Source organism: Dermacentor andersoni, chromosome 1 (genome assembly GCF_023375885.2).
Source record: "Dermacentor andersoni chromosome 1, qqDerAnde1_hic_scaffold, whole genome shotgun sequence".
In the NCBI taxonomy this organism is placed as follows: domain Eukaryota; kingdom Metazoa; phylum Arthropoda; class Arachnida; order Ixodida; family Ixodidae; genus Dermacentor; species Dermacentor andersoni.
In genome coordinates, this window is record NC_092814.1 from 378,463,759 (window position 1) to 378,481,447 (window position 17,689).

Consider the following 17,689-nt stretch of genomic DNA (forward strand, 5'->3'; position numbering starts at 1 on the left):
CTGTCGAGTGAGGCTAGCTTAACAGGACTCTTTAAGGATTTATCAGATATTGTTTGGTATATCGTCGGCATTAGGGAGGTTAGAAGAACTGGTGAGGCTTATAGTTTGCTGAATAACGGCCATGTCTTCTGCTATAGAGGTCTGTCAGATAAAAAGCAATACGGGGTAGGATTCCTAATCCCTAAGGATATAGTGGGCAACATTGGCGAATTCTTTGCAGGCTTCAAGAGAGCAACCAGGCGGCTGATCTTATGATCTTATGAGCTTACCTCATACCGGCCAGTTGCATTAGCCGGCTGTGTTGGAAAAGTTATGGAACGAATGGTCCTGGCGAGGATCGAATGGTTTCTGGAGAGAAATGATCTTTTTGTGAACATGATGACCGGTTTTCGGCGGAGTCGTTCTTCAATTGACAGCGTCATTGACCTCGTTACGACAGTGGAACATGAAAAACGTCAACGCCGACTCGTCGCCGCTGTTTTCTTAGATATCAAAGGGGCCTACGACAACCTCCTTCATGAAGCCATTCTCGATGGCCTAGATGACTTGGGTATTGGCGGCCGGCTCTACCTGTGGATTGTGAGCTACCTCAGCGGCCGTTTTGTTTACATGTCCACGCCTGACGGAGAGACTAACCGTCATCAGGTATGCCGTGGAGTTACTCAGGTTGGAGTTCTCGGCCCAACATAATTTAATGCTCCACTGATTGGCCTGGTGAGCGAACTTCCACCTCACATCCACATCAGTGCATATGCAGATGACATCTGTATCTGGGATTCTGGTACAACACGCCCACAACTACGTGCCAAATTACAATGGGTTGTGTCATCTCCTTCACGATACATACGGCGTCAGGGTTTGCTCTTAGCTGCCGAAAAATGTGCTGTCGTTGTATTCACGCGCAATTCCGTCTGCCGCTACCCGATCTCCATTAACGGTGTCATAATACCTTATGTCTCCCACAACAGATTCTTGGGCATTATCATCGACCGCGGTTTGTCATGGTCGAGGCATGTTAATATGTTGAACCAAAGCTCAATCTCTTTTGCAATATTTTTCGCTTCTCAGCAGGCATGAAATGGGGCCCCACGGAAGGCTCATTACTATGACTTGATCAGTCTCCTTTCGTAGGCTACATTTGATACAGACTTCTGATAATTTGAAACTTGAGCATTTCCTGCTTACGGACATTAGAGAGCGTTCAAGCGCAGGCACTCAAAATGTGCCTCGGGTTGCCACGGCGTGCCTCCAACAAAGGCACAATTGAGGAAGCCCGCATATGTCCGTTATCGATATACCTGTCCCACGAACCACTTCGAGTGTATTTACGCTTACTGACACGACACCATTGCCATGCATTGACGTCGGTTCTACATGAGCAGCCGGACAGCAGTTTCACAACTGCACTCCGCTCCCATCTACCCCACATAACATCAGGCTATGCCCTTCCATATCACCCCGTCAAACCACCGTGGGTGATGGTTCAACCTTCCGTATGCGTACATGTCCCCGGCATACTAAAGAAATCATTGGTTCCCGTCAGTGGACTCCAACAACTTGCTCTCGCGTACATCTGGCCAGAATACCAGACATATGTTCATGTTTACGCAGACGGCTCCGCGTCACCAAAGGCATCAACAGCAGCTGTGGTGATACCTGCCCAACAGATGACTCGAAGGTTCATACTAGACCATAATTCTACATGACCGTTGCAGAGCTTGTGGCTATTCGGGAAGCGATTCGCCACATCTGCGGGGAAAGATCTCAAGAGTGGTGGATTTTCACGGACTCAAAACCCGCGCTACAAATTTTGCGATACTTCCTGCGCCACAAAGCATATCAGGTTCTGGCACTGCAGATCACCGAGCTACTTTCATGCGCTCAAGAAAAACACCACCGCATACTGTTCCAATGGATCCCGGGACACTGTGGGCTCAACGGTAATGAGATGGCCGATGCTGCAGCAAGGCGCGCCCTCAGCAATGGCCTGCGAACTGTAGTGCCATTCTCCAGACCGGACATCACATGCCTCCTGTCGGAATTAATGAGGAGTGCGACGAGAAGATACTGGGCCCAGCTAGACGCTTGTCCCGTCCGCCTTAAAATGCTGGATCCCGATATGAAATTTCCTATTCTGCGTGGAATTCCTCGCCCTCATACATGCCTGATACACAGACTACGATTAGGCGTCTCCTTCACGCGCAAATATTTGCACATTATTGGACGGACAGACTCCCCGGACTGACCCGGCGTGGTTGCTCAGTGGCTATGGTGTTACGCTGCTGAGCACGAGGTCGCGCGATCGAATCCCGGCCACGGCGGCCGCATTTCGATGGGGGCGAAATGCGAAAACACCCGTGTACTTAAATTTAGGTGCACGTTAAAGAACCCCAGGTGGTCGAAATTTCCGGAGTCCCCCACTACGGCGTGCCTCATAATCAGAAAGTGGTTTTGGCACGTAAACCCCATAATTTAATTGTTTTCCCCGGACTGTTCAGTGTGCGGCGCTTAGACACTATGGAACACGTGCTCGTGGTGTGGCCTAAATATGCTCGCGAAAGACTGACAATGGCAGATATCTTGAGACATTTACACGATGGACCACTGTCGGAGGACCTCTTGCTAGGCGCATGGCCACAGAGTTGGCAGACGACAGAGACAATGCCTGCTCTTTCACGTTTCCTAGGTGACACGGGCCTGGACTCAGGCCTGTGATACCAGTTGTGTAATGTGTCCTTCACCTCGTTCCTCCCATTATCATCCCCCATTGGGACCCTTTTTCTTCCCCTCTACCACTTCCCTTACGTAGAGTAGCAGGCCAGATGCTCCATTATCCGGCCGACCTCTCTACATTTTCCAGTCATTAGAATACTTCTTCTTCTTCTTTGGCGAATTCTACAGCAATAATGAGAGGGTAGCTGTAGCTGTAATCAAACTTAATATGAGGTATAGATTAAAGGTAGTACAAGCCTACGCTCCAACATCCAGTCACGATGATATGGAAGTAGATCGGTTTTGTGAAGATGTTCAATTAGCGATGAGGAAACTGCAAACTCAGTATAGTGTAACAATTGGCGACTTCTATGCAAAAGTGGGGAAAAGGCAGGCTGGGGAGCAATCAATTGGCAACTAGGGCGTATATTCTAGGCCCGCTAGAGGAGAGCTACTGGTACAATTCGCAGAAAGGAATGAACTTCGGATAATGAACGCCTTTTTCAGGAAGCGTAGCAACAGAAAGTGGACCTGGAAAAGCCCTAATGGTGAAACAAGAAATGAAATCTACTTCATATTTTCTGCTGATACAAGCATAGTGCAAGATGTAGAAGCGATAGGTAGGGTAAAGTGCAGGGATGATAGGTTAGGGAGGGCTAGGATTCACCTCAATTGGAAGACAGAAAGAGTAAAATTGGTCAAGAAGAAACAGGTCGACCTAGAAGCAGTAAAGGTGAAGGCAGAAAAATTCAGGCTATTAATTGCAAACAAATATGCAGCCTTAGAACAGAGAGAGGAAGATGACATAGAGATAATGAATGAAACCGTAACTAGGCTGGCTTCAGAGGCAGCAATTGAAGTGGGAGGCAAGGCACCAAGGCAACCAGTAGGCAAGCTCTCCCAAGTAACAAAGACCTAATAAAAGAACGAAAAAGAATGAAAGTGCCCAACTGCAGAAGTAAGATATATAGGATAAGATATAACTATAACTGCAGAGATAAGATAAGCGAAAATAAATGATATTCGAAACTATAGCGTGAGAAAGACTGAAGAAGCCGTAAAAAATGAACGCATCCTGAAGTCAGTGAGAAAGAAACTTGGCAAAGGACAAGCCAAGATGTATGCACTGAAGGATAAGCATGGTATTATCATCAGCAATCTCGAAGATATAGTAAAAGAAGCGGCAGAATTCTGTAATGTTCTGCACAGTACCCAGAGAGATCAGGATACCTCCATTAGAACCAGTAATAAACAGGATACTGAAAGTCCTCTTATAGCTAGCGATGAGGTCATAAGGGATTTGTAAGACATAAAACGAAAAACAAACGGCAGCAGAAGACGGAAGAATTATCCCGTGTTCTCCTGCCGCTGTTCCTCATTCCTGTCGGTGCATAATTTCTTGTATGACGTCATTGCAACAAGTGAAACTTGGCATTCGAACGATGAAATCGTAGATATGCCAGGGTACAGATTAACTTTCCCGCCCGAGTTTTTCACGTAATCGAGGGGGCGGTGTCGCGCTTTTTGTGAGAAATAATCTCGATTTTACAATACAGCCGGCGATCACATTCTCTTCTTGCGATATTGAAGTACTGTTTGTGAAAATAGGAAGCGGTTATATTGTAGGCGTGGTCTATCAACCTCCCAATTCGAGCCCTGGAAGTTTTCTCGATAAAATGAAATCAATTTTCTCTTGCTTACGAAACTGCCAAGCTACGCAGGTTGTAATCGTTGGTGACTTGAACATTGATGTACTTAATCCAACACACAAGGATTATGCTTACCTCCTTAAATTGCTCAATTTCCGAAATTTAATATGTCAACCGAGGCGTGTAGCAAGCACTACGGCTACTCTAATATATCATGCATTGACGAACATTGAGTCTGGAATTGATAGTGCAGTGTACAGTCTACCTCGTTCAGACGATTTGCCTAGCTTCACGGCATTTAACAGTCAAAGTCTAAAGAACAAAGATGATGGGAAGCTTATAACTAGATTGGAGTATAGAAAGTTTAGAGATAAAATCCTTGAGGCCGACCTTAAAAGAAGTGTACAATGATAATCTACAGATGCAGTTTTCCAACTTAATGAACTTAATTAGCCATTTGATAAATGAATGTAGCAGTACACTCTAAAAACTAAGGGAGTGCCGGGCACTCTCTTTGAGGGAGTAGCTGCTTGTCCCATATTTCACTCTCTTTTCGAGAGTAGATCGACCCTCTTTGAGAGAGAGTAGGTCAACTCCTCCTGACAGAGTTTTGTTACTCCACCGCAAGGGATTGCTAGTACTCTTCCGCAGAGTGATAATACTCTTCCCACAGGGAGTGCTAGTACTCTTCCGCAGAGTGCTAATACTCTCCCCACAGGGTTAATAGTACACCGCCAGACCGAGTACTTCTACTCCCCCAAACAGAGTGCTTGTACTCCTTCAGATCAGAGTAGAGAGTGCTAGTACTCTTCCCAATACCCTCTTAGCCAAGTCCTGGTCACGCATGCAGGCAGGAAATCAGATCAAATTAGGGCCGCTGATATACTGTTCCCTAGGCGGCTCCTCAGAGACACAGGCCCGATTCCAAGCGGCCTTCAGAATAGGCGTGAGCAAAGTTATGCAGGATTTTAAAGTCATTTTTTCCTGGCTATTTGCCGACTACCGTGAGGCGTGACTGCTCTGAAGCGGCCTATGCGTATGCGTCACGAACGCCCCTGAGGAGAAAAAAAAGCGAATTAACGCTTAATCTGCAAATATCTTCGCAAATTTCACAATCAGGACTCACAGAATCTAATTAGAATACAATTGCCAAGGGAATCACATACTTATCAAGAATCACAATGCTCTATACATCATGTGGATTCGAACCCGCGTACACTCACATTTGTACAATTCAAAACACACATCATAACCATTACACCACAGCGCCGCTTGCCCACTCGTGTTCTTTTAGAGCTTATATATATACCAAACGTATTTGATGAATCGGCTGTGGTGGGTGGGGTTTCTCTGCAGTGTGCTGTGCTGTGTACTGGAATACGTGTGCGTTTGCATCATTTCCATTCCTTGCTACGACTAACGAAGGAAGACAACGTAGACGACAACGTGAGAACTATTCACGGCTTGTCGTCACCGCAGGAAAATAACAAATGTGCCGTTCAGCTCATGATCGAGTGCTTCTCCAGTCCGTGTTCTCCAAAATACGCGGATACAAAGTATTGCGCCAACCATCCACGTATGTGAATTTAATTCACGCGTATACTGGTGAGCAACTGCGACGCCAGTACCAGGCATTTCGACGTGCCTCACGCTGCTGTGTAGGCGCTCTTTTCAAGTGCATTAGTTTAGAGTTTGGTTCAGTCCGCTGTGAGCTGTTGTCCTGCATTAGCAGCGGATCGTTAGCGTTTTGAAGCGCATGCATTCCAGCATTTGGAGACTGCTTATGCCGATAGCCGCGTCAAATGCATTGGCACGCATGTTTAAATGACTAATGTGTCCACTTGTTACGCGTGCACTGTTCGTATCCTGTGGCAGTGCTCGTTCTAAAAGCTTCGAAGACCATCTACACTCATGCGTGTGTTCAATTTATATATGCACAGGATGGACTTGCCGGCTAGTTGGTTGAGCATTTTAGAAGAAACAGCGCAACACAAGGACGACGCAAAAACATGCCACACCACGAAGCGCTGGTGTGGTTGATGCTTTTTTTCGTCCTTGTGTTTGCGCTGTTTCTTCTTCCACGATTCACGCACACCACAGGTACGCGAAAGTTTAGGAGCATAAGTGGTTAACTCTGTTTTCCCCGTTTTCTCTCAGTGTCAATGGCACAGTGCGTTGCCCGGAATTGTGCACGCTTACCCCCATATGCAGAAATGCATCATAAATTGAAGCCCATGCTTGACTTGATCTAAACGACACAAGTCGTGAACGCACCAAAAGAAAGGCAGTGAGCGTCTTGGGGGACGTTCGCACCAGGCGTCGTTTATATCAAGTCAAGCATGAGCTTTGTATTAAGATACATTTCTGAATACGGGGGCTAGACATCTGCTTCTTCCAGAAAATGTCGAAGAAACGCCCGCCAAAACCAGGCACATTCGTAAACTTAACTAGGCAATACGAAGCTCCATAGAAAAAAAGAAGAGTGGTATTAAAAGCTTTCAGTATTTTTCTTTACTCCAAAATAGTTGCGTTCTCGTGGCTTCACTGTACAGAGATAGTGCAGCGTTAGCTAGAAAGCATGAATTTCCTAACTCCATGCCAAAATAAGCTTGTAAAATTTAGGTGCTAGAATCCAGGGTTTGTAGCGATCCTTGAAAATCCTTTATTTCTAAAATGCCATTTTCAAGGCGTTGAAAACCCTTGAATTTTTAGAAGTACTGCAAAGTCCTGTACACTTGGCTAGACTTAGCAGACATTGCCAAGCGCTTTTTTTCCCGTCTGTGACACTCTTTCGCATGTCACAGAAAATTGTCTCTGGAGGTAATAGAAGGAAAGCGACATCCTTAAAGTTGAAATTACAAAGGAGCTGCAGATACCAGTTTTATGCACATGGAACCGGCGACAAATGTGCTTGGAGGAGCAGAAGCAGGAAGCTCAACAGTTGAGGCATTCGAAGAGAAGCCGTGAAGAGTAAATTGAGAGCGACAGACACAATAAAAAGAAATTAGAAATGACTATTGCTTATTTGATGGTGAAAAAAGCTGAGGCAACAGATGACATCACGTACACTGTCAAACCAAACCAAACAGTATTCAAAAACTGCAAATGTTGCAGGTCCAAGTAGTTAATTGTGCTATTGCAGAAAAAATTTGAGCGCTTTCTTGAAATGCTTCCTTGTGTGCGTTTAGTGGTGGGCGGTGAAAGGCAAATTAGCAGTCTTTCAAATGTTTGAAATCACTGAAATGCGATTTGTTTTGTTTTCTTTTGTTTGCATTAAAGTTAACCGTGTTCTTGAACAAGTTATTGCCTGTCCAAACTACTACATACATTGCACGAGGTCCTCGAAGTTACTGTGTCGGGGCCTCGAAAGTCCTTGAAAACCATTGAATTTTTTTCTTCAATATTGTTACAAACCCAGTAGAACAACTGTCATGGAGTAAAAACCTTGGCTGAACAGGGGCTTATACGCAGAGCACAGGAAGACTAGAAATGCAGTAGTAGGCATGGAGGGCCCTGAAAAAAATGTGCCACATCCGCTCGTCTGCCTTATGTTTCTGCACCGACTGTCGCATTTTTAATAGAAGTGCACTTTCTGTTCTACTCCAATAAACGCAACATTACGAACTCCATTGTGGGGCAGTCCTTCAGCCAGTGCAGAACATTTTCTGTACATCCGAGTCAGCTCTGTCATTTTTCCAGCATTGTAGTACAAGATTTGTTAAACTGGTTTAGCAGAATATGAGCAGTACACTCTTTAATTAGCTGTTTATTTGTATGCACAAGTTCAGGTCCTCAGTTTGGTTGCATGACAAATTGCCATACCTCAATAGATACAAGAAACAATTTTATTACAGTTTAATAAAATCCAAACAGTAATAATCACAACAATATAATGACATACATTTCTTTTGGTACGTATACAGCCCATGTCTTGGCAGTGTATAAATTCAACTATACACCGCAAGTACTGTGTCCTGACCACTATTATTCACATGTGTAAAACCATCACAGCAATTCAACAAATATCACAGTAATTAGTGACATACACTTTGTAACTGCTTTACATGAGCATAATGTATACAAATGGTCCCTGTGTACCTACACATGACTAGTGCCACCCGAGTACTATTACTCACAGGTGTAAAACCAACAAAGCAGTTCTTTAAAAAATATCACAGCGCTTAGTGACGTACATGCTGTAACTCCCTTGTAGAAACTTAATACAAACACGTGAGGACACAGAAAGCTAGCAGTGGGCATACATGGGAATACCACCGCCTCAATACTAATTCACAAGTGTAAAACCAACCAAGCAGTTCTTTAGAGAATATCACAATGCTTAGTGACATACATTTTCTAACTAGCTTATATAAACTTTATACAAACATGAGAACATACACAAAGCTAGCGGTGCACCCGCATAGAAGTGCGGCCATCTGAACACGATTATTTGCAAGTGTAAGCTCAACAGAACAGTTTGTTATAGTGACGCACATTTTGTAACTGCCTTATACAAGCAAAGTGCAAGCACAAGAATGCAGAAAAATATAAATTTAAAACTTGCTCTATGCATACACAAACAGATCAACACAAATGGTAAACACCGCTTGGAAGACAAATGTGACTGTGGCAAAGCGCAGTGCTGGGCCGGTTGAAATTGCCACCCACAAAAGTATTGAGCAATGCTTAAACCACAGGCAATAAAGTGCTGAAAGACTGCGTCTCTAACGTAACTATTTTAATTCAAATTTCCTGAATATAGGGCTCGCTTGCAGATAAGGCATCTGATCCAACTGACCCGATTTTACACCTGCTACATGCATACAATGCCCTCAGATATAACTGGTAATAATAATTATAAAAGGCATTTAAAAACTTGATAGTATGATGAAGATGCATGACTAGAAAAGTTCTGTCCCCCTCGTACTTGTTAAAAAGGTGTAAGTACGACACATGTTCTTTTTTTCCTCAATTTTTGCATTAATGGACAGCCGGGAACCTCGAACCGACACACAAAAAAAAAAAAAGATACTGCTATGTTAATAGTGTTATGAATAATTTTTTGTGAAACCTTTTTTACAGACAAGTTGCAGTCTCGTTTCTGGAGGTTGAGCTGTATCTTGCAAAATAACTTGAAAAGTGGTCACATGGGAGCATATCATAATGTTAGTTTCAGTTGACTCTCTTGCCCTACAAGTCGCTGCTCACTGTGGCCAGTGATGCAACAGCAGTGTCTGTGTGATTTTCATCACACTTCTGTCCTATGCCATTCTTACCAGAGTTGGCGGCACATAGATACCCAAATTTCGATAGTGTTGCTTTCTCAGGTGGTTGCTTTTGATTTGCTCAATATCAGTTGGCACTTCAGCTGCATCAAACTTCTTTTTTACCTCTTCAACAACATCAACAACAATCTTATGACACCTGTGTTGTCCTTCTAGTTGCCTACAAAGACCAGTCAATCTAGCAACAACACTGACAGTCTCTACTATATTGTAATGGGGGAGAGGTGTGTCCCACCATGTGTTCCACATTGTTGTCACTATGTGGGCTGGCTGGGGAGGCAACAACTGTAATATGTTTGCATCTGCATATATTAAAGTGATGCTTGTACTGTGTTATAACACCTAACTTAGTCTTGCACTTGCTGCACAATAACACTGGCTCACAGTCGTGGTGAAAAGCTTTTGTATGTTGAGCAAATGAGTTGTATCCACTACAAAAAAAGTCAGTGATAGCACACATGTTGCTCTACCAGGCCTGGTGTGGTTCCTTCTGACAGTGCTGCTGATGCTGACGCACTGCTGCTTGCCTCGTACACTGTTGCAGCTGCAGTAGACATGGCAGTCTCTGTATCTATTGCTGCCGTGTCATCTGTCATGGTAACTTCCAAGTGGTATCGGGCTCACTTCTGCAACAGAGATGTTGTTTGCCCCTTGAGGGCTCTCATGATCAGGGCCAATAATTCCGTAGGCATTGTCTCCTGCATCAAAGAACCAATAAGAACAGCATGAATTAATAAACATAGCTCTAAAAAGTACGGACATCAAGACTTAATCACAAGCTTTGCACATAAGTGACCGGGCTTAATGAATAATACTTGCAGGAGGAGTTACACAATTGTTTGTGTATATTACAGTAAAGCCTCATCAGAAGATATTCAAGAGGCACGGGAAACATGTCTCTCGAAACCAAAAATTTTGAGACACTGAGGAGCCAGAATAGATCACTTTATTATGCATCATCACTAAAGTATGTTTTGATATATCTGAAGGAATAAATGCTCAGGGTGGCTTAAAGGGCCCCTAAACCACTTCTCGACATTTTTTGAACATTTCAAGTAAACACGCGTATCGAAATCAGAATGCCGTCACGATCGACGAAGCCAAATGCCAGAGTGCGTAGCACTGCCGGAGCACCACAATATGAAGAAAATGACCCCGTGCACCTCTCTGGACCTATCCTGCACCCCCCAGTTTGTCCTGACGTCACCAGGCTGTCTCTGATGATGTCACCAGTTTCCGGTGCTGTCGATTGGTCGAACGAAAGTGTACGACTGCCGGCAAGGCCTGCAAGCAAATACACACACTCCTTCTTCCTCGTCGTGTTGCGCGCGATGCCATTGTGGGCAGCCAATGGGGGCAAAGAACAGAAACGCCAACAGAAGGGTCTCCCTATGAGGCTCTTCAACACGAGTCACCATACAGTTCCGTTGTATTAGCGCCACCCCTCGCAGGACGACGGGCCAGCGCAACAGCAACAGAGCTCGTTGGTGTTGGCCTGTCCCGTAACATTTGGAGGTCTACTAGGCAAGGAAAAGACGATACTGTCCATATGGCGTGTACCAGATGAAAGAGTAAAATGAGTGGGGACTACTTTTCGATAATCAAACACACGTAGCTCCACTATTACTGCACCGTTTCGAAAAATTCTCGTGGATACCTGTTCATTGCCTTATTGTGTAAAACTGCAACACCGCAACTAAATTTCAACCTCGGTGGTTTAGGGGCCCTTTAAAGAAGACATTCACAGCTTTTTAGTGACTGTAGATTGTGTTAGCTTCCTTCCCAACTTCTGGAATTTAAACACTTCACTTTGCAAGCCTTGTTGCTCGCAGTACCTTTGAGGTGCTCTTAGACGCTCGTCAGCTTCAACTGCCGACACTTTCTGCCCTGCACTGTCCTCGTTTCCCTCCTTTTCTGGTTCATGCTAAAAGAGACATGCGCGATTGACTTGTGTAAGGATTGCGTGATCTTTACGCCCTTCGGAGCACACAAGGTGCACAAAGTGAATGTGTCTGGGTTGTGTCCCTTCGAAGTAGTGAATACTTAAAAAGTCATCCTTAGTAACAAAGGTGTCTCTTGTATACAGTATTGTTAACGTGGCAAACATAGGAAAACCAACCAAACCATTTTCAGATGTCTCTTACAACCAAGTGCATCTTGTAATGAGATTCTACTGTACTGAATATTTTTCAACTATGGATCATCTGCATGTACATATAGTCACAAAGACATGTTGTGTGGAATGGCGAATCGGGAAACAGTTCGTACTCTTACTTTTTGTCCCTAACATAAGCAGCTGATAACAATATGATAAAAAAGCAGGCAATGAGGCTAGAATGGAACATAATCCTTCAGCTCTAAACAGTTTTTTGGGCCCACATCATTCCCTCATATGACATAAGGAAACAACTTGATTGCAGTAATGGCTGCATGTGATCTGAGTTGATTGAAACAAACTATACGTAAGGTTGTCCTGTATGTAATTTTATCAGAGTGCTTTTTAGATGTCCTGCTGGTGATCCTGGCTGCGCGATGCTTCTCATGCTTTTTGGCACGATTCCTTTTTTTCCACTCCACTTTTTTTTCAGATTTTCTCCCCTTTCCCTTCCCCCTTGTGTAAAATAGCACACTTGAAGTATCAAATCTGTTGAACTAACGTGTGTATCAAACATGTTAACATGTGTGCTTCTCTGTGGTCTGTGTTGTATTTTTGCGCTGCACAATTCAATTCAAGATGAAAGATGGAACGTCCCTGCCTTTAGTTTAATTGTGTGTGTGTGTGTGTATATGTCTCTCTCATGTTTTGAAATATATGTACATTCAGGAGTGCCTGCATGCCCTTCTCTCCTGCTCCAGTGACGAAAAGGAGAGCCTGTTTATGTACCATAGTAAAAAATTCAAAGGTTTTCGCTGTGCCCATAACATCCCTTATCATATGGATCTGTCACAATACAGAGTAGCAGTGGTCCATAATACTAGCCCATCCCAACATAATTATAAATTAACACATACCGACATGCTGCAAAACAGCTGTTGCAAAGCCGCTGGTGAAGGCAATTTCCGCAGCACTGCAGTGGTACAGCCGAGTTCCACCTGTATAGTGACAAATCCATATGCGTGTTAGCAACTCACTAGTTGCTGATGGTTTCATAAGCTTTACACTACACAATAAAGTAATCTAGACAACTTTGTTGGAACAAATGCACATAATTAGGACACCACTTAAACACTAACACGATTATTTGCCCCCAATCTCTCACTCACTAAGGGATAATACTACTGAAACATCGGTGGAGAGCTCAGATTAACACAGCCCATAAAGGACAAGCGTTCTTTGAGGAAAACAGCTATAACAGCGGTTAGTTTTCTTGATCATTTTATGTGGTAACTTTGATTTAAATGTCATGCAGTACTATAAGATACGAAGTGCCGCATTTCTAGCAGCAGAAGGCGTCATCAGGCTCATGGTACAACAGATTTTTGCACTGTTTGTCAGTGAGCCGACACATACAAAGAAAACCGAATTCACACATACATATACAGTGCCAAGTGCACTTCTCCTTCTGAAAACGCAGCCACCAGTTCCAATGTTGCTGAAAGGAAAGGTTATATAAAGTGCGAGACTGCATGGAACTGCCACTTATGACTGTAAATGTATGGTCTGCTGATTGCAGAGGTAGTCACATACTATTTCTAGTCTCTTTTAGAAGCATCACTAAAGAATAAATTAAAATCTATTCATAAGTCACGAATTTCATGCACCCACAATTTGGCTAAATAACCTGTGAGAAAAAGACATGTTTACCTGGAATAGCAACCTTTTTTCCTGCTGCAAAACTTTCCTTCGAATTAATGAAATAACTTCACAGCGTCATAATGCGTTTCTCGCAACTACTTGCCGGCAGTGGCGAGTTAGTGTTTATATCCGACTCATTGGGCGACAATACTGCCAAACACAAATGCTTCACGAACACGAGAACACGTCCCTGGCAGAGAATAGCAACTATATATGCCTCTGTGAGACATGATCGCACCTTTGTGGTCAAAGTGTACGTTGGAACGACATCACCATCTCATTAAAAAAAAAAGCCTCCGTACAAGGCAGCCACCAACTGCATAATGTGAAATTGCAACTGATGTCCACTTACTGGTGGCCTGTGTTTGAGTCACTTTTAGCAGTTGACTGGGTGCTGAGAAATGCACGTCCTGGGTTGTCCCTGCAAAACATACAGGGTTATGTCAAATGTTGAAAATATATATATGCCGGCATTTCATCAGTCGCAAAACAAACGAGTAAACTAATAAACAACTGTAATGTAAACAGAGTACACATCATAAGATAGGCTGTCAACTGTTAATGCATTACGCAAAAAACCTAATGCATAGGAAAGACTATATGTATACACACGAAGCTGACACACAATTTAATTCGCTCTAGGTTTTTCCGTGCAGTATATTCAAATTATTATGTCTCGTGGTTAAGCAAAATTAGTGTAAATTACGAACTAAATTATCTACCCTGGAAACTTTTCTTCAATATGCACCTGTGCGCGCTTCGAACGAGTAGCGTTGTAAAATTTACGTACATGGCATTTAACATAGTTGCTGAACACGGATTTCCTTTGCCCTGTGTCATGTACAGTGAGCTACATATATCTGCCCCCCCCCCCTTTTTTGTACTAGCCATACTGCGTGCCACTGCACCTATACGCACGTCAATAAACCTCACGACACAGAAATAAAAAAAGCGCCAATCACCCATGCCTGCATGTTGTAGTGGGCCTAACCTAACCAAGCATGGGCTGTTGCTTTTTATAGTAAACACAGGCACCGTGCTCATTGCAAGTATGTATCATGTCGCTAAGCAAATATGCAATTTCATTGTACCACTATTTTTTTATCACATGGATATATCTGTTGAGAGGCAAGACAAAAAGCAGTCACTTCTCAGAACTAATCAGCTTTCTTAAAACACATTTTTAACTTTTCAATGACACTTGCTGCTATGTGTTTGTCTCCAGAGAGCATACTTGATTTGACTTTCCAATCAGAGACATTACATAAATATACCATGTTAAGATGACTGCCTGGAGCACGTGAGAATTTTCATCTTCGTGTAACATACTGTATCTTGATTTTGTTGACATTTGGTCAAATGGTACACCCAATATACCCACATACTAGTTTTCTTGTCCAAATAACATGCCAATGTATTTTGATTTTTTGGCATTGGCTCCTCTGCACTACGTGAAGTCGCGCTGCACTGGCTCTTTCACATCCTCGTGTCCTTGCAGCTGCCTTCTTGCGTTATATAAAGCGGGTGCCTGAAAAATATCGTATGCAAAAGTCAACACAAGGGCATGGTGCAAAACAACATCAAGACAGTCAAGGCCATGGCAATAAAAAAGTCTTAGCTCTTAGTCTTCCTAGTGAAATGCATGCAAAACATCCAAATGACTGCAACAGTCAACTGCTAAACTAACTTCAATTTTTAGATTTAAGCAAAAAAACAAATAAACCACAGTTCATCCTTGTTTTTCATGAATGTTAGAATACTCCTGCTAATGAATAGAATATTGGTCATTTTCAGACGTCATAGTTCTGTCATGAGTCTGGTGTATCGCAAACACCACTTGTGACACATCCTAAGCACGTGCACAGTGTGCCCCCCCCCCCCCCCCCGCACCATCCCTGGTTGTGCCACTGCTGAAGCCATAATTTGAGGATTATAGCTGCAAACATGATGCTCAGTAGGGATGAAAATATTGTCCTTCAGCTCAATGGATATATGGATGTGCCTATAAAAAAGGGCAACAAGGCTTGTTATGGCAAGCTTACCCACATTTCAATACTAACAAGTTCACTGCGGCCTGCATCTAAGCTTACTAAAAGGCATGAACTTATTTTCATGCATGAGGTGCGCAGTGGAGTTCATTTTTGACAGACCCGACTACTGCTGCAGTTTGAAATCTAGCATTTTAGATTCTTGTAGGCATGTAAAAGTTGCAGTTAAACCGCAGTTATTAGTTTATTACACCAACCTATTGTTCTGCGTACGACAGAGTGGTAACACGGAATTAAAGCAACATTTTATTTTGATATTTTATTTCTCTACTAAAAATATTCAAGCGATAAACACATCTTGATCTGCCATGCTATAGCAAAATGCACACATTACGCTTGTAACCCCCAGAGGAAGGCTGATTTAGCTGTTCATATGACATAACTCTGACACGCCAACTCATATTAGCAAATGCACAGGCATGTCCAAAACAATAAGCGCATGCAAAGCGCCCCTGCAATTGTAATTCCACACAGCAGCCGTTATATTCGATGCCGATGCGTAACTAGCTGCTCGACAATTCACCGAGTTCGTAGACATAAGCATCCTTTCAGTTTGGCACCGTGCGCGAAAACCGCAACAGGAGACAAAACCAGACCTATAATCACACCATTTCAACATGAGCAAAAACAGTTCAGTCTTAGGGATAAACACTGTGAGAGCGATTTAGTGCGCGACGGCGACGAGCGACGGCTTCGAGCGACAAAACGGGCCGTCGCTTGAACAGATGGCTCGGTTCTGGAAATCTAGAAATCGTCGCTCGTCGCCCAGAAGTGCTATGAGCGACTAGCCAATAGCGCGAAGCCGGAACTGGATGTACATACATCGCTCAAATACTACCGATTGTCGCGCGGAACGAGCAAATGATTCAATTTTTATACGTGCAAGGATAAGAACGTACTGCAAGACCTCCGGAAATATTTTGTGCTACTTTTTATAGTAAAATACATCAACGTAAATTACTAAAGCACGCGTCACGCGTGACTGCAGCCCTCATGCCGGCAACACCGGGGAGGCGTCGCTCAAAATCGTCGCTCGCACAGAGTACGACTTGTAGGCGACGAGCGAACGCGACAGCCATCTCCGTCGCGTCGCTTGTAGCTGCCGCGCGCAAGATCGCTTATATGGGGTTTATACTTTTTTCAGCATAAAACATGGATTCCTCATGCGTTTTCAGTAAGTTCAAGATAATGCGCCCAACTGACCTCTTGCAGCATGCAGCTGAATGCCTGCGGCAAAGTTTCTAACTAGCACTGGTGCTGCACGTAACTTCAGTGGTCGCAGATTCCCCCTGCGCGAGACACCGTCAAGCGCGCGGTTTATTTATAAAAAAAAGCATGCTGCCAGCAAAATGACGCCTTCTGTTATGTGATTCCTTAGTTCAACAGCGTTCCGTACACAGTATACTGCCAAACTGAATAAATTCAAACACACAAAACGCACGCTAATCACGCTCCGCATAGGCTCGGAATCACAGGCTGGTGAGCGAACCATTTTAAGCGTCCTCTCGCCTGGCGTCTTATTGAACATACCATAGTTCAGGCAGCGTTTGCGATCTTTAAAGCTCTTACGGACAACGGCAAAGTGATAAAATCACATGCAGTTATCGCGACGACTGGCTTTTTCGATTGACATCGAGAGACACAGCGCGTATGCCTAGGCCTTTGTCAATCGCGTCGGCTAAGCGCAGCGACGACTTCCTGGCGATAGCATGACATATACGGACAATGTGACCTAAGTTAGAATTCACTTACCGTGGAGGATTTGCTGTTATATCCAAGGCATGACGAATGACTGTCGTGTTTTCGTGGCGACGCGAGATGGCTGACATACGATCTCCCTTGGCTGGCCTTTGCTGCTGCTGTGCTGCTCGACGGAGGGATCACCTTTCGGTGCTGTGTTGTTCCGCGATCTTGAGCGCGCGCGCTCGCGGCGGAGCAACTCCGAGTGAAAAAGTAGAGCGCTCGCTACGCGTTCCTTTGAACTGCGGCGGCCTGTTCTCTTAGAAGCAAAACGATGTGTTCTTTGCTCAGCGTGCATGAATGATACATTGCCATGTTAGGGGCCAGCCACCTACAGTTGAAGCAGAAGATTACGCTACGTTTTGTTTTCTATTGCCGCAAGAGTCTCTCTTTTCTATTGTCGCAAGAGTCTTTTCACTCTCTCTCTCTGAAGGGGAGAGTGAAAAGCACATTTCACTC

The 17,689-nt window shown here is 43.9% G+C and overlaps 1 protein-coding gene across 2 annotated transcripts; it reads right to left on the bottom strand.

Moving 5' to 3' along the window:
- Positions 1 to 8,186: 8,186 nt before the first annotated feature.
- LOC140215172 (uncharacterized) lies at positions 8,187 to 17,349 on the bottom strand. 2 transcript variants are annotated; one of them, XM_072285871.1, is made up of 5 exons: positions 17,243 to 17,349; positions 14,828 to 14,970; positions 13,795 to 13,863; positions 12,659 to 12,739; positions 8,187 to 10,344 (listed from the first exon to the last, which is right to left on the bottom strand). In XM_072285871.1, exons 2-5 carry the CDS (start codon positions 14,874 to 14,876, stop codon positions 10,232 to 10,234), a joined length of 312 nt encoding a protein of 103 aa, XP_072141972.1. In that variant the 5' UTR covers positions 14,877 to 14,970; positions 17,243 to 17,349; the 3' UTR covers positions 8,187 to 10,231. The 2 variants fall into 2 exon arrangements, with proteins under 2 accessions (XP_072141972.1, XP_072141973.1); XM_072285872.1 differs by lacking the exon at positions 17,243 to 17,349 and having other exon boundaries at positions 14,828 to 15,309.
- Positions 17,350 to 17,689: the final 340 nt, after the last annotated feature.

Excerpts from the sequence above, each read along its gene's own strand:
- LOC140215172 (XM_072285871.1), bottom strand. The coding sequence starts at position 14,876 with ATGCCAAAAAATCAAAATACATTGGCATGTTATTTGGACAAGAAAACT. Across the intron at positions 13,864-14,827 it reads TTATTTGGACAAGAAAACTA|GGACAACCCAGGACGTGCAT; the intron begins GTATGTGGGTAT and ends TATGTTTTGCAG. Across the intron at positions 10,345-12,658 it reads AGCTGTTTTGCAGCATGTCG|GAGACAATGCCTACGGAATT; the intron begins GTATGTGTTAAT and ends TCTTTGATGCAG.